At 34.3% G+C, this 16070-nt stretch overlaps 1 protein-coding gene across 3 annotated transcripts; it reads left to right on the plus strand.

Moving 5' to 3' along the window:
* Positions 1 to 7120: 7120 nt before the first annotated feature.
* LOC111621984 (U1 small nuclear ribonucleoprotein C-like) lies at positions 7121 to 15628 on the plus strand. Of its 3 annotated transcripts, XR_002756180.1 has the most exons (7): positions 7130 to 7245; positions 13723 to 13765; positions 13832 to 13940; positions 14014 to 14265; positions 14339 to 14392; positions 14467 to 14557; positions 15331 to 15628. XR_002756180.1 is itself a non-coding variant. In XM_023364277.1 (6 exons), the coding sequence occupies exons 1-6, from the start codon at positions 7238 to 7240 to the stop codon at positions 15494 to 15496; spliced, it is 498 nt and encodes a 165-aa protein (XP_023220045.1). In that variant the 5' UTR covers positions 7123 to 7237; the 3' UTR covers positions 15497 to 15627. The 3 variants fall into 3 exon arrangements, 2 of the variants coding, with proteins under 2 accessions (XP_023220044.1, XP_023220045.1); XM_023364277.1 differs by lacking the exons at positions 14339 to 14392; positions 14467 to 14557 and having other exon boundaries at positions 7123 to 7245; positions 15331 to 15406; positions 15487 to 15627; XM_023364276.1 differs by lacking the exons at positions 14339 to 14392; positions 14467 to 14557 and having other exon boundaries at positions 7121 to 7245.
* The last annotated feature ends 442 nt before the right edge of the window (positions 15629 to 16070 follow it).

Raw genomic sequence — 16070 nt, forward strand, 5'->3', positions numbered from 1 at the left:
TAGTTGAATAGTTGATTATCCTGATTAGTTATTGCCTTTAAAAATGTTTTTCAAATTGGTGTATAAGCCACACGAGAACAGCCTGTAAAGAGAAATAATTACACGTAAAAATTTTGCAATAAAACCAAAAATGAATATACGCGAGTTTCATTTCCAATAATTTTTAATTCAATATGTTTTGATAAAATATTTTTTATCTTTCAGTAGTAATATTTTTTATCTACTTTATTTTTAAATATTATTAAATTATATTTTATATACGAATAACATTGTTGTATTAATAGAATAATATTATAAAAATATTTTACAATTATAAACAGAGAACAATGTCATTTTCTCTGTACGAAATTGTGTATGTACATAAAAGCATTACAGAAAGCTATAATATTGAACAAATGTCACACTATTAGGAAGGTTCTGACATATATACCAAGAATACAAAAGCTTAATATAACACTTGTTTGAGTATCAATGCAACTACTTTAATCTTGCAAGGCACCTCACACCAGTATTACCCGAGCATGACAACTGCAACATAAAATATAAAAATAATTCGATTTAAACAATTTATTGCTTTACATATATAAGACTATTATAAAAATAATTTTCCTGCTAATTTATTACGAAATATTTTTACACAATATGAAATATTCGCTTTAATTGTTGCCAAAGCATAGCCCAGGCTACTAAATGTAACATTTACAAGTTTTGTCCGAGTTTTTAAAAAACATTCCCACTTTATATTTTCATGCTTTTGGCATCAAAATGCGCAGACGAGCCTTGTCGTGTGCGTAAATTACGAATTCAGAAATATCTGTAACTCTCAGAAAAAATACATTTAAAAAACTAAAGTTTTGACTTTCGCCTGTTTGACGCTTAATAAGAAAAACATTAAGTACACGATAAGAAAAATAATAACAAAACCATAAGAAAAAACATTAACAACAACATTAAAACATTTTACATTAAGAAAAACTTTTTTTGATACTTTTTCATGCTGTTTTCTGTAATATACAGGCACGCGGTGACTTGATACTTTTATAGAATTTCGTGAATTTCGGTTGAACTATAGAAAGATATCTTAGTTGTTAGGGGAAAAAACCATATTTACGTTCTTGCTCCCTACTAGATGGCACCACGTCTTCTAGCTCTTTAATTGCCTAGCAGTGGTAAGAGGAAGCTTTTGAAACAATGCGGACTTAGTCATTTGTTTAGAAATAAACTTTTTGATTTTATTTTTGTACTAAAATACAATAGATTTCCATCCAATTTTGCCAGCAGTAAACTGAAACAGCCATATTTTCAGGCCAAATTTCAGGGAATGAAAACCAAACTAATAAACTAGTAGGCCTACATAATTTAATCGCTGAATTGGAACAACCTTTTACTTAATTGGCACAGTTACAAAAAAGGAATTTAGCAATTTTTGATATAGTTTAGCGATCTTTCGAAAATATGTAAACACTACATACACTAATGTCGTGTAGACATAACGGTAGACAAAGCCAAAGCTCTTTTGTCTCTTGCTAGGTCGATTCGGTTTTTCTGAACAGGTCAGCGTAGCGAAACGTATCAAACTAGGCTCCTGTCTGAATGCGCTCTTATTTTGCAGCAATATTATCTCCGTAAATAGGTAATATTTATGTAATCATATAAAAAAATTTTTTTGCAAGGTCTACTCTACTTTCTATAAATGTCAATAAATTATTGTTCGTAAACTAACAGTACTGTGGAGCTCCGGAAGTGGATCGAATATTCATGCACAATTTTTTTTAAAGTTTGTATAAAATAATTTTTAATAATAATAATTTGACATCGTAAAAATAAACTATTAAATAAGTAAAAAAGGGAAAATGAAAAATGAGTATTTCATGTCTATAAAAGGACATGTCTGTAGAAATTCAAAAAAAGATGTACTTCACAATTTAAAAGAATATATGAATGTAAGTCCTAAGATCGAACATCTTCGATAGGGATCGAATGGTCAGTCTGGGTTCTGATCTTGTTACGTTTCGTAACGAGTGAAAACCAATCGGAAAGCGGGAATAAATCGACATCGACCTATCGAAATGTTCGATCTGAGACTCAAAAATAACTTATAATTATCGTGCAAATTCAAGGACAACGCGCTCGATATTCTGTTCTGATTTCTTGTCTCTTTGTTTCTCGATTTTACAACTGGGTGTTTCTGTAAGGTTCTGCAGTTGGATTTCACCTCCTTGGAGTATCACTCACTCCCGTGGAATTGTGCACCAATCCCAGAATCGTCCCGTCTACCAGAATTTTTCTTTTGGAACTAACAAGTGCGCCCCAGGGGCCGTCGACTACCGCGAACTTACCTTTTGCACCTTCGTCATCGAGAAAAAAGACTCAGAAGGTTTGACCTCCTTCGCCTGATAAAAGTGTACTGTATTGTTGTTGTAAGAACATTTTGTTATATAAACAGCTTACAATATGAATAGCCTGTCTCTGAGAATTTATTCCACTCCCACACCATAGTCGTGACCGCGCGACAATTTTCGCTAACGCATTCAGTCGGCAAACCTCACAGTAGCATATATAATGTATTAAGTTTGCATTCACTATTATTTAATATTATATACTAGTCGGTAACTTTAAAATCTGGGAGTCGCATGAAGTTCACTTTGTTTGAAAGCTCACACTAGATCTCTCAGACTGAATTATTTATTCTTAAACTGTTAAGTGATGAATAAAAACATCTAAAATATATTTTATTATTTCTAAAATTTTTCTTGTTTTTAATTTACCAAAGTGTTGGACAAAAATGCCTATTTTACTTTTCTGCTATTGACGTGAAAAAGTCAAGATTTCATCATATCTAATTCACTTTGGTCAGAAATATCTCAGATTTCACTGAATTCAAATATTCATGTGTGATTTCAGAATGTTCCAAATTACATTCCATTTTATTTAAAAACATTAAAATTTATTGAATTTATAAGAGAAAGTGACACAAGCACAATAACATCTATTATAGTATTTTGCAACAGGTGTGCCGTCACAATGTGAAAGGTGTGACGTGAACTTTTACATATTCTATTAATTGTCAAGTTCGATTTATGTATTTTTATCACAGTTGCTGTGTTTCTAATGCTTGTATTTTATTTTCTGAGGCATCACTGGTGAAATATGATGATGTTTGTTTATTCTTTTTTACAAGCCTCGCATTTTTATGTATTCTAAGAAATTGAATATAAAATAAATTTGCTCACAGGTGTTTTGTTACCCTTGTCAATTGTTCTGTATACGTGCTTTTCCCAAAAGTGCTTGGATTAACCGTGTCTTTAATAAAAGACTAATTCCAGCACTTTTGGGTACTTTATTTTGGTACTTTTTCCTGTTTGTTAGTGCTTTCTCAACTTTATTACATTCCTATACCGATACACCAATCCATTGTTAGACTTCCCTTTGAATAATATAGGTCCTGCATCTTGCAAATATTTCAGTTCTATCTCAGCTGTGCTCTGAAGTAGTCTGAAAATTGTGATTGCTAGTCAGACTTATTTTTTTCTATTATTATTACACTATTTAATTTTTATCTAAGATGCACAAATCCTTTGTTAGACTTCCCTTTGAATAATATAAGTTCCACGTCTTGCAAATATTTCAGTTCTACCTCAGCTGTGCTCTGAAGTAGTCTGAAAATTGTGATTGCTAGTCAGACTTATTTTTTTCTATTATTATTACACTATTTAATTTTTATCTAAGATGGACAAATTCTTTGTACTAAGTGTTCTGTCGACGAGTAGAAGTAGAGATAGCATTGAGCCCAAAAAAATTAGTGCACCAGGAGTATAGTGATAATTACAGTATTTATCTTGCGGTTTTTTTTGGTGCGGTGATAAAACGTGTCCAATCCCTGGGTGTATTGTTTGTGGTGAAAAACTTACTAATGCTGCTATGGTTCCCAGTAAATTCAAATGACATTTGTCAACGAAACATTCTTCTCTGTCAAACAAAGATGTCAATTATTTTCGTAAGTTGTTGGAACAAAACCGAAAACAAGCAGCATTCATCACTACAACAGTATGTGTTTCGGACAAAGTGCAGGAAGCTAGCTATAAGGTAGCCGAACTTATCGTAAAGGTCAAAAAACCACATACAATAGCTGAAACGTCATTAATGCCTGCTTGCAAAGAGATGGTGAAAATACTCGTAGTCCTGGGTTCAGAAGCTGTCAATGAAATAGCAAAAATTCCTCTTTCTGATGACACAATCAGTCTCCGAGTTATTGAGATGTCCAGTGACATTAGAGACTTTATGAAGGAGAAAATCAATAGCTGTTGAAAGTTCTCACTTCAGATCGACGAGTCACCGATATTAGCGGCCACGCGCAACTTCTTGCTTATACAGTAGAACCTCGAAAACTCGTCCCTCGATAACTTAGCACTCCGGATAACTGGTCCACACCTTGGCAGGGCGAAAAAATCCTTAGTTAATTAATTTTCATTATAGACAGCTTTATAAAAGTATAAAAGCTCTCATAAAGTATTTTTCTGAGGTCTGTCTTATCAGGTAAATTACTGTACACAGTGTATTCATTAATTTTCATTTTCATGTAGTGGCTCTATGCCTTCATAAAGGACGTACTTTTCCTTTGTTTAAGGGTATTTGGGCAGTTTATTCTCTGTTATATTCTTCTCAAGTAAACAATAACAAGTTAAGNGATGTGAAGAATCATTGTTGCCGGACATTATGCATGCACAACATGGGCCACGGTGTTGCCAACTAATGATTTTAATGAAGAATTTGTTTGAAAAAGAGCAGGTATCATCTCATTCAATAACAGGTACAACAGTTTGGTTGGTTTGTTTGTGTTCAACTGAGCTCAAACTCCATATAAGAGAAAGATGACAGAAGTTTTCCTCTATGGAGAGATTTATAAAGTCATTTCGGATGGAGAAGGCATCATCCTACCACTCTGTGGGACCCGTGATCGAATCCAGGTCGTTACCAAGAATATTTTGAAAGACCGACTGTCTCTTACAAATGGTCACAGGACACTCTGTTACGGACTCGAAGGAAAGGCCCTCTCGGTACTTGGGGCAAAAGGTAAAGAAATCTGGTTTTGTCCTTGACAGGATCATTTGACGAACAATAGTCTGTTATTTTATTGTTTTATCTAACTGTATACAGTTTCTTTTCTGTACTAAATTAAAGTGGCCAGATTCCAAAATTAAGAAACAAGACATTAGCTGGAACACTTTGACTCGACGTCAAAACGGTTCACACAATCAATTAGTTTCGTATGCTCGTTAACACAGTAATGACCTACGGCAGTAGTGACAAGGCCGTAGGAAGGTCTGGTGGAAGCCGGACCACTTTGCTTCCGACATCACAAATACAGTTGTAATTTCAAATTACAAGCTGGTGTGACCAAAATTTCCAAATCTTCCTGGGTATGTGTTGCTGAACGGGGGAAGTATTAACAATAGGGTATTGTTTTCCCCATCCGTAATCATGGCAGCCATTCCGTATTTGGGCCTAATAACTTCTCCCTTGGCACTCTAATTTTTACAGTCCAAAATCACAATCGTCCTCACATTAGATTAGATTGTGCAAAAATCGTGACGTAATGACACACAGCACTACGTGTGTCAGATATTACAATTAAGCTGTCGCGTGACATTTTACGAGCAGTATAAGGAAATATTTTTTAATAATAAATCACTTAAGCCCGATATCTGTCAACAAAATTTAAGCTCTAGCCGGAAATTACCGCGACGCGCGAAATAAGTGTCCGATCTGTGACTCATTTACACACACCGCGCTCACTACGTCATTTCTAGTTCCGATATCTGACGTTGGGGCGCTGAATGCAAGCTGTAGCGACTGCCGATTGGCAGACTAGTAACGTTAAATACAGGACGCACTCTGGTGGTGAAACTTGTAAAAAAAATTAACATTTTTGTTAACGCTATTTTCGCTCGTGATTCTCGCTGCACGAGAATATGTCGAAGACAGTTGTCAAGATGGCTGCCAGATGAAATTACACGCGTATTACTGTACCCGAAATGAAAATTGTGACGTATAAAAAAGCTATTCTAAACTGATTCTCGGAAAAATAGACTAAATTTTCCAGATTTACTAGTAATGGCGAATGAACGCGTTCTGATGTCGTTTACAATATAAATAAATGCATTTTCGTGCAATATCGAACTTTCTCGATAGGCTGCCTCCGATATTTTATAGCGACAATTCTGCCCCGTTTCACTAAATATTATTTTCGTAATGAGCATCAAGGTCTGGACACGAGAGATACATTGCGGCAATCGCCATATTGATTCCTTTGTAGCCATATGTAGAAAAAAATCTACCACGAATAGGCGAAACGAGATTTAATGACGTCATTTAACTGTTTTGGTTCAAGTTTTCTCAACAACCGCATCACCCATTCTTTTTTGTTTCTAGCCGCGCGCGCTCATTTAAGGAAGGAAAAATGCTAAATGTAAATTTTCTCGCTGGCTTTTGTACCCTGAAATTTCCTCCTGTGACGTAAGACCTTTAGTAGTTTGGACCCCTGGTGGGAGTGATCGGAACGTAACGGGCATTCGAATGCCGTACGACAAAATAAAACGGATTAACAATAGCAAAAAAACGAGTTATAATAATAATAATAATAATCAACTTTAAAAAGAAGGAAATAACGCAAGAAATATTAATAATTTTCAGTCAGATCGCTGGCGTAATTGGACGCGAAAATGCAACGCAGAGTTAAATTTCACGACGTTTTGGCTAATAAGTAGCCAAATAAGCAGAATCCGTTAAAATTACGTCGAAACCGAAATAAAAAATAAAAATTTTGTATCGTTTGAGGCGATACGTAACTAAAAAATATTCGTTTTATCCTATAAATTCCAATTTAATGACAAAATTGAATAATAGTAATTAAAATATAGCGAAATTTACTTATTTACCTCCAGACGAAACGAATCACGCCACATACGTCTTCCGGTTCCAACACCAGGTGGCAACTGATGTTTATATATACTGTACTTTTATACTTTCCAAACTATAATTTAATACAAACGAAATTAAATAATTATCAATATTTAATGCGTTAAAAAGTCACACGATAATTTTTTAAATAACTCGTAAGATAATAAAATTCATGAAATGTGTAAAAAAAAATTCTCAACTTACGCCGTTAGGTGGCGGATGGAGAGTTTGTCGAAAGAATCGTCGGCTGTTTTAAATTTGTTAACGACAAAAGAAAATGCCGAAGTAAGTATCAATTTTAGGAATTAAATTGGATTTAAATTGATTAAAACCATTAATTGGTGTACATAAATCATATTTAAGTTGAAAATTATACGCTGAAACATGATATAATCGTAGAATATTGATTGAAATTCATAAAGGAGTTGGGTAGAAGTGACTTTAGGTGTCATCAAATTCACGTAACAAAAACACATTTTATATTTAAATTTTGTTAATAAATTACACAACTTTACAAAAACTGAAGTAAATTTGCTTATTACTTTACAAAATACACAAAATTTGCACGATGAAGCCTTAAAATACATGTCAAATGGAACAGCCAGAAATAGCCAAACCCAGTTTGACTATTTCTGGCTATTCTATTTGATTACATGCACTTGGTTTGATTTTACATACAATGGGACTGTTGCCGAATGTGTGTGTAAACTGGAATCATTCTGACGCCAACTCGGTTGTGATTAGTATTCGAATTTCAAGCACGGTTGCAGATGGCAGTGATGCAGTCTTGTAGGCAAGACTGATGGTAAGAGGGTGGAGAAGGAAACGGTAGCTTTGTTATGAGGTGTCGCACAATGTGATTAACTAAATATAACTAGGAAATGGCAAGACAGAGTTTGCATTTATATATATTTCAGTCGTGAGGAGTGATACTTAAGTTTACAATGTTTTGCATCCCGACCAATATTTCTTATGTTGGAAAGCACGGGAAAACTGTCCCCAACAAATGAAAATAGTTTGCCGTGCCAAAGTTTGATGGTATTGCCCGTGTTTGCATAGCATCGGGACAGAAATACGGGTGAAGCATGCAAACAAATCCAAATGAGTGATTCTGAAGCTTGATTCTAATGGTATGAACGGGCGACGACTGACTAAACTTGGTTGTCCCTTGTCGTCGTACTCGAAGGTGTGGTTCTCCAGAGGCAACTAAAGTTGGGAGTAAGGTTGAGAAAGCATTAGCTGACGTTCTCCGGATAGAAAATTGATATATCCTGGCTTCTAACAATATTGTATTGTTGAGTTTTTTCCTTTGTTTTCTATAATTCTCGCACATTGGTTTGTTTGTGTAGACATATTAAGGCTGCCATACCAGGCAATGTGGTTTACACGGGCTATCAGAAAAGTTATCATGGATTAAATAAGTTTTATGTATGATATTGCAGTGTCTCCTCTTGCAAATGTTGGAATTGGTCCTAGTATTGTCACTGCATTATGTCAGATGTGTTCTGGAGAGTACTGGGAGTGATCTGTTTGACTTTTGAGTCCTCCGATATTCTTGTACATTTGTTCCGTCACTGCACCCCAGAGAAAGTGGAAACATGGATGTAAAACTTATGGGTCTCAAATGCAATACCATATACAGGTATACGTCGCCTTACATCGGTAATAGGTTCCAGGAGAGGTGACTTAAGTTGAAAAACGACATAAGTTGAATTTACTTGTCACTAGGCTAAACCACAAATAACCATTCCCAGTTCTGTATTTTATTTATAAATGCATTTTTAATAATGTATGGTTAATAAGAATCTGTTTTAAGGTTACAAACAAATTTTAGTTTTTAATATAGTACAGAAAAAAGTAATCTAAATTTGCGAATATATGTACGTACGTACATACTTGTAAATGTACTATACATGTTTACAATTTGATGTTTACAGTGCACTATTTGTAAATGTGATTTGCTCTAAGACATTATAAAATAAAATGATTCTGTAGGATTAAATAACAAATACAGTTGTTAAAATTATTTTGCGATAGTAGAAAAACTAATTTATGTTAAATTTACCAATATTGAGTGGTGCTGACAACGACACCAAACAGCAGATATTGGAACTACCGTGGAAAATGCCAATATTGAGCTCTTAAAGACCGCTAAATAAGACGACATTCAGTCACAGATGTTTTCACATTTCGTTCTCTACGATTTGATGATGATTATATTAACATTTACTGTGAAGTATGTATTTTAATATGATTTTATGTGCTTTTAACACTTTTCTAGAGATATTATGATTTAAATATTTGTGGCGGACAGACGTAAAGTCAAATAAAATGACTTAAACCTGACTTTTATTTTTCCATATATATATTCCATATATATCCATTATGCAACCCATCCAGATTTTGTCAGGGAAAAGCAGCGTAAAGATAATGCATTAAAGAAGAAATTACCATATTTTTGATGGCTGTTATAATTATAGGGTTTCTATCAATTATGGAATATCTCAAAATGAAGATGATGATGATGATCTCCTCTAAGTATGGCTAAATTGAAAATGCCAGTATTTGCTGGTGATTTTTTTTATAGTGTAGTTAATCAGAGATGATATATCAGATGAGCACGGAACAAACATTGATACTTTTGTATATGTGTCATCCCAATATATCTGAGATACAATAGCAGGTAATGGATGATGAGTGGAGCTGAAAAAATTATAGCTTCTATTTCCCTCATAAATAGTTCTGTAAGGATCGGTGACTGGACTACTTATGGTACTCCAGTTTTTGGAGGTAACATCAACCATTTAATGGAAGTAATGATTTTTAATTGATAATATGGCTCTGTGAGACTATAACAATCAGCTGTATACCTTCAATTAATAGTGCATTCACTAGCATGATGGCTACAAGGAAATTAATTGTACCGTCTGCTTTCTTTCAGCAAGCTTTGTGCAAAAATAATTTACTTTGCACATTTTGCTAGGAATATATCTGTCTGGTGATAAATAAGATGATATTTATGTTGGTTAAGTGCACTTAATTATTTATTTCCTTTTGGCAGGTCTCTTGGAAAAGCATTAGCTTTTCTCCTTGTGGGTTCCGGTTCAAATTCGGTAGGCGTGCTTGCAATTTACTGCATGCAGTTTGGATCTAGTGTTGTCTAGTTGTCGTGAGTTTGGCTTGCCTTAATGGGCAAAAATAGTCTGGCTTGTAGGTTGTTGGATATCGTGCATGATATAACGGTACGGAGTATTAAGTGTCCACTTGTGTACGTCGATGATGGTAAACCTGTGACCAATTTGATAGTTTTACTGTATCCAAATTAAATGTTTTTGTTTTTTTTTTGTTTTTTGGTATTAGGCCCCTTATTGCTCAGAGAGCACAAAGAGGCCAAGAATGTTATGTTAAGAAGGGTGGTCTGGGGTTAGTGTCCCTAAATGGGCTCATAGAAGTCCCAAGTAGAGCTCATAAGATCTAGTCCTTTGTGAGGGCTCATAACGTTACGTGTTATTGTTATGTTTAAATTTTTATTCTGTTTGTTATGTTTTATGTTCCGCTTTATTTACTTACCTAATTTTTAATGACCAAGGAGAATGGAAAGATTGATAGGAAAGTTGCAATATGAAACCCAGCCCCACCTAACCTAACGTCTTGTGGATGATTCAAAGTGGTTGAAATAGGGAGTCCACAGTGAAGTATCCAGCGATAAAGATTTCCAGCAAAATTTTGAATAAAGAATTTTGAGGGACCTAATACCATTGTTGGTATTAGCTACAGCCTTCCGGGAGGACTGTAAACTTGAAGGGGCAGCTGGTCCCCATTAGGGGAAAAAAGAGGTGGAGGAAACTCAGAAAACTCCACCAACCCAGCTGAGGGAAAAGCCGAAAAGATATTTAATAAATGCAACGGGGAGCAAAACGAAAAGGGGGATGCTGGAAAACCTTATTGAGAGAGTTTGTAACAGCATAGTAGGAAGTGAAGGAAAGATTCACCACACAATCTGCAGCAAGTGTGTAGTTTTGTGTGGTGAACGGAGACATTGTTGTTCCTTGAAGAGTCAGTTGTGGTTATTTTCTTTTTCATGTTTTGTGGTTCTTGGAGTTTGTTGAGTTTTTGCTTTTTCAGTACTTGACATTTGCTGATTTCTTTGTTTTGCTGTTGTTGTTTCTTGATGGTTGATAACAAGTGTAGTACGAGGCAGGCAGTCAGCGGGGAAAAGAAGTATAGCACGGTAAATGTTTAAAGAGAAAGGTGGCAGAAAAAGGTTAGTTATTTGGGAAAGAGGAATTTGTTTTAGTGTTTATGGTGGGCAGGGGAGAAAGAGTGGCTAGAATGACTTAAATAATATGAAGAAGGGAGGATAGTAAGATGAAGAAGAAGCGATTTACAATGATTTACAGGATATACATAAACTTAAGAATATAATTTTTTTTAACCTTCCAGAAGGGCTGGTGATGCAGGGGTTTTTATAATTTATATGCACCAGACCAGAGGTTTTTATAATTTATATGCACATACAATTAATTTTACAATGCAGACTATAATTAATAATGAGATGAGAAAGACAATGGAATTTACAATGTGTTAAGAGTTCAGAAGTAGAGTATGGACAAGTTACAAACATACAGCACGGGACATTACAAAAATGATAAGGATAGAGCATAATTAGTATTGGCTTACAAGAAAAGTGAGAAGATTGAATGAAGAATTACTGTTTTAATTAATAGAATGGAAATTTTTAAATGTTTGTGTTATATTTATTCATTAGTATTAGAAAAGAATAAGTATTAGTGGAGTATTACAAGGAGATCATAGAACTAAAGGGAAGATGAGCTCAGTGAGGGTAAGTTTTAAAGATAGGTAGAGGTGCATGTACTGTGTTTTACTATGATAGTGTAAGTTATAATGAATTATCATGTTTGTGTACCTAGTATGAAATAAAAAGATGTTTATGAATGTGGTTTAAAATAGGAAGCCCAAACCAAAAGGTGGGAAATGGGCTAGGGAAAACTTTGAAGTGTTTTGGTAAAACAGAGACAAAAGAATTAATGTGTTAATTTAATATAAATTGAATGTTTAGAAAGTATTGGGTTTTTATAAATTATTTGACAGATTTCAAAACTTTGCGCGCACAGTGTGAAAGCAGGGGTCCTAAAGTTGTCAAAAAAGTCTTAAATTGTGAATCTTAGATACAAAAATTTTAATTAAAATACAGTGGGTGATCGGTTAACGAACATAATCCATTCCAAGACTTTGTACGCTATCTGAATTGTTCATTAACCGATTATCGATTTACCATAGGTTTCTATGGGAATTTGATTAATTCGTTCTGGAGACCCCGTAAAAATAAAAAATATATACTTTCTTACTACGTTTATTCACGTATATACACGGTCTTGCATTTTTATTAGTCATGTTTTTTTCCGTTTGTGGGGGTTAAAAATCAGTCCAATGTCGATTGGTTTTCTGTCTTCTTCATGATTTTTTAGAAATAATTAATAGCAATGTAATTGTAGAGATTCCTAGGCCTATTAAACTCAATCTAGTTTGGATGCCGTTGTCTGCCTGGTTAATTAATTAAATTAATTAATTAAGACCGTTATTCCCGCTTCTTCAAAAGATCTTTAATAGCAAATATCAGCATAAATCCGTTTTCAGAACAAAACATAAAAGAATTGTTTCTGTCAGAAATATAAAAAGCTGGAATTACAAGGGAGAGTTTCAAACTTCGGGGGAATACTATCCGATCAGTATATACTGGGAGAACATCGATGTCGACGTCTCCCGCGCTCCTAAAAGTTTCAAATTGTGGCCCGAAGATAAGGGTAGGCCAATTGGTATTTATTATTTTACCTTGCTGCTTCTTGTATTTGTTCAGTGAAGTGTTCATTGTCTGATCATAAAAATCTTTCATGAAAGTGTTCATTAACTAATCACCCACTGTATTTGACCCACAGTTGGAATTAATAAATTTCAAATTCAATTTTGATCTGTCTGTAGTGAAAGGTTTTCCATTGCTGGGATAGGTTGCTCTGTCAGATGCCACTTATATAACAATGATTACTATTAAATATCCAATGTACACATTTATGTTGGGTGGTTCTCATCAAAAATAAACATGATGAACACTACTGGCTGTACGAATTGTCCATTCACTGCATTGTATAGGATAACAATGGTTCTGCAGCAAACAATACAATACAATACATCATTTAAATACAGATGATAATATCGCAGTCTATGTTAGCACTATGGATACAACAGTCTGGTCTTTGTAATTAAAGCTGAAAATATTAGTCCCCCTGCTTATTGCATGGCACAACTCTCTCACATTTTAATTCACATAACGCATCCTTGGCAATGCCTTCCAATGTCAATGATAATAAGTGATTTTATTTGCTTCGCCACGGAAGAAATAAAATTTTCTTCTTGTATTTTCTTCTTTTTTTCTGGCACACAGACACTTGTAGAGAAAAAACTACTGGGTCTAGAAAGCTCAGACTTTAAATTTAAGCCTTTCTCATTATCAGTGAGGTGCTGGCAAAACTTCTAGGTCAATAGGTTGAAGTTTGTGGGGGATTTCCCCATACAGCTATTTCTGTTTTATGACTTAATTTTATGCTTATTATTATAAAATATCATGGAAATGAATGAATTTTATATTACTCAGAATATCTTAAATGTTTGTTCGGATTAAGATTTTATTTCCACTTGTATGATGAAAGACAACACTATATCAATCATCAAACTGTTTTCTTTCAGATACTACTGTGACTACTGCGACACTTATCTGACACACGATTCGGTAAGTCATTTCTTAAGAATCTACAAGCATTCTAAAAAATTTACTGCCATTTTATTTATTTTAAAGCCTTCTGTGAGGAAAACCCACTGTAATGGACGTAAACACAAAGAAAATGTGAAATTTTACTATCAAAAGTGGATGGAAGAACAGGCCCAAAACTTGATCGATGCGACAAGTAAGATTTTTGTACTTTGGTTTGTTTCCTTTTGTGGAAAATTTATTTATAATACACTTTAAAAACATTTTAGCTGCTGCCTTTAAGGCTGGAAAGATACAATCCGGCCAGTTTGGACAGCCGCCGAAACCTCCAGGTGTCCCACCCGGTGGCGCCATGATACCACCTCCTGCTAGTCTGCAAGTGGGTAATCCCAGGCAGCCCGCACCCAGGATGCCCATGGTCGGACCTCCTCCCGGAATGGGATCCATGCCCGGTCCCATGCCGGGACCGATGCAGATGATGGGTCCGCCCGGGCCCATGCCGCCAATCATGATGATGCCAGGTACTCTTTTACACCCATTGAATTGTCACTATTCTACGGATGAGATTAACTACTTTCATACATTACTTTTCAGATGTACGATAATTTCATTTCAATACAAAAATTTTCAGTCGAATTCAAGTATACGGTAATACATAATTTAAATATAATTATTACTTTATATGAACATTTCATGCAATTGTTTCATTTAAACTATTGCAGATAACGAGTTTCATGAAAAGATTCAAAAAAATCTTTAATGCGAATTTCAATCGCAGACTTCTTCTATATAATAAAAAATTTCTTGTATGGGGTGAGTAATGTATGAATGCTTATTTTCTCTGCATTATACTCTATATTCTCTTCGGTGATACAAGTAACAGCAGTTATAACCGAACACAGATTATCTCAATCTACTTTTAATTTCAACAATTTTACATCTAATCATACGAAATCGACGTTATTTAGTAATATAACATCTTCATTTCATTAAATGTATGAAATTATATGACAGTTAACAAATTTATCAATCGAACATTATTAAATTGTCGTTTGGACACTTCTTGTTAATGTAAAGACAAATGAAAATACAGTAGAGCGTCGATTATCCAAATCAATTGAGACAGCGGTTGTTCGGATAACTTATTTTTCGGATAACCGATTATATACGAAAAAATATATTAACCTATTCCATGTTGAAATTTTTCTCCGTTGCGTGTCGCTTTGTGTTGAATTTTCGTCAGTGTTAAGCCTAACGAATACTATTTTATCGTTAAAAATTATTTTTTATTTTGTACAAACAAAGTAAATATATTAAAAAATATAAAAACAATAAAAAATTATACTTCAGAATTTAATTTTGTATCAAAAACGTAAAATATTTGAGTAGCCCAAGACATAGCCAAAGATTGCAGCGCCACAGCAATGGCAAATGAAAATTTAAATTTGCTGTCTGGAATTCTTTCGGATGATTGACGTTCCGGATGATTGACTTTCGGATGATCGACGCTCTACTGTAGTAATTTCAAAAGAAATTAAATAAATATAAAATTTATCACTTAACTAAATGTTACTTATTAACTTTAGATTGTAGATTGTTCTGCGGAAGTCACGTAGCACCGAGTTCTGAAGGACCGAATGAAATTGACACAGTAGATCTCAGGTTCGCCAAAAGTAGAAATAACTGACTTATTACAATTTATTTCAATATGTAGCTTCAAATATGTTAATTTGAAATTCTAGGATATTTTAGAAGAATTTTAAATACCAGTTTCCTGTGTATACTTCAGTTTGTGAAGTTTATTGTTCGCTTTTCATACATGTAATAACAAGTTTTGGAACTGCAATTTCAAAATATGTACAATACATTAATAAATTCCCACTGTTGGCTATCTGCCTGTCGTCCTTAATCTCGAGAAAACAGATAAAACTGAAAAGATAACAATTGTGAGATCAGCCGGGGATACTAATCCGAGGAGGATTGTTTGTACCACTTATTCGGCACCCAGTTGGTAAAACTAGTTCTCCAGGTTTCAGATCGAGAGATCCGATCCTAAAAGTTCCTATAGGAGGGCTTTTAATAATGATCCAAATCGCGAGATTCGGATCTACGTCAGGATTCCTTGACACCAGTTAATCGATCTTATTATACGCGGATTAACACGCGTATGCGATCTGATTCGGAATAAATTGAGGAGACATTCTTATAAAATAAAACAAGAGTAAATTTAATAAATCTCAAACAAACGAATACAAAAATTTCGATTACAACCATTTAGCGACAAGCTAGAGACTACGACTTAATCTATGCTAATGCGCGTTCGAGA

This window comes from Centruroides sculpturatus, unplaced genomic scaffold (genome assembly GCF_000671375.1).
Source record: "Centruroides sculpturatus isolate CEXI.00-Female unplaced genomic scaffold, Cexi_2.0 scaffold82, whole genome shotgun sequence".
NCBI classification, from domain to species: domain Eukaryota; kingdom Metazoa; phylum Arthropoda; class Arachnida; order Scorpiones; family Buthidae; genus Centruroides; species Centruroides sculpturatus.

Excerpts from the sequence above, each read along its gene's own strand:
- LOC111621984 (XM_023364276.1), top strand. Across the intron at positions 13,766-13,831 it reads CTTATCTGACACACGATTCG|CCTTCTGTGAGGAAAACCCA; the intron begins GTAAGTCATTTC and ends TTTATTTTAAAG. Across the intron at positions 13,941-14,013 it reads AAACTTGATCGATGCGACAA|CTGCTGCCTTTAAGGCTGGA; the intron begins GTAAGATTTTTG and ends AAAACATTTTAG.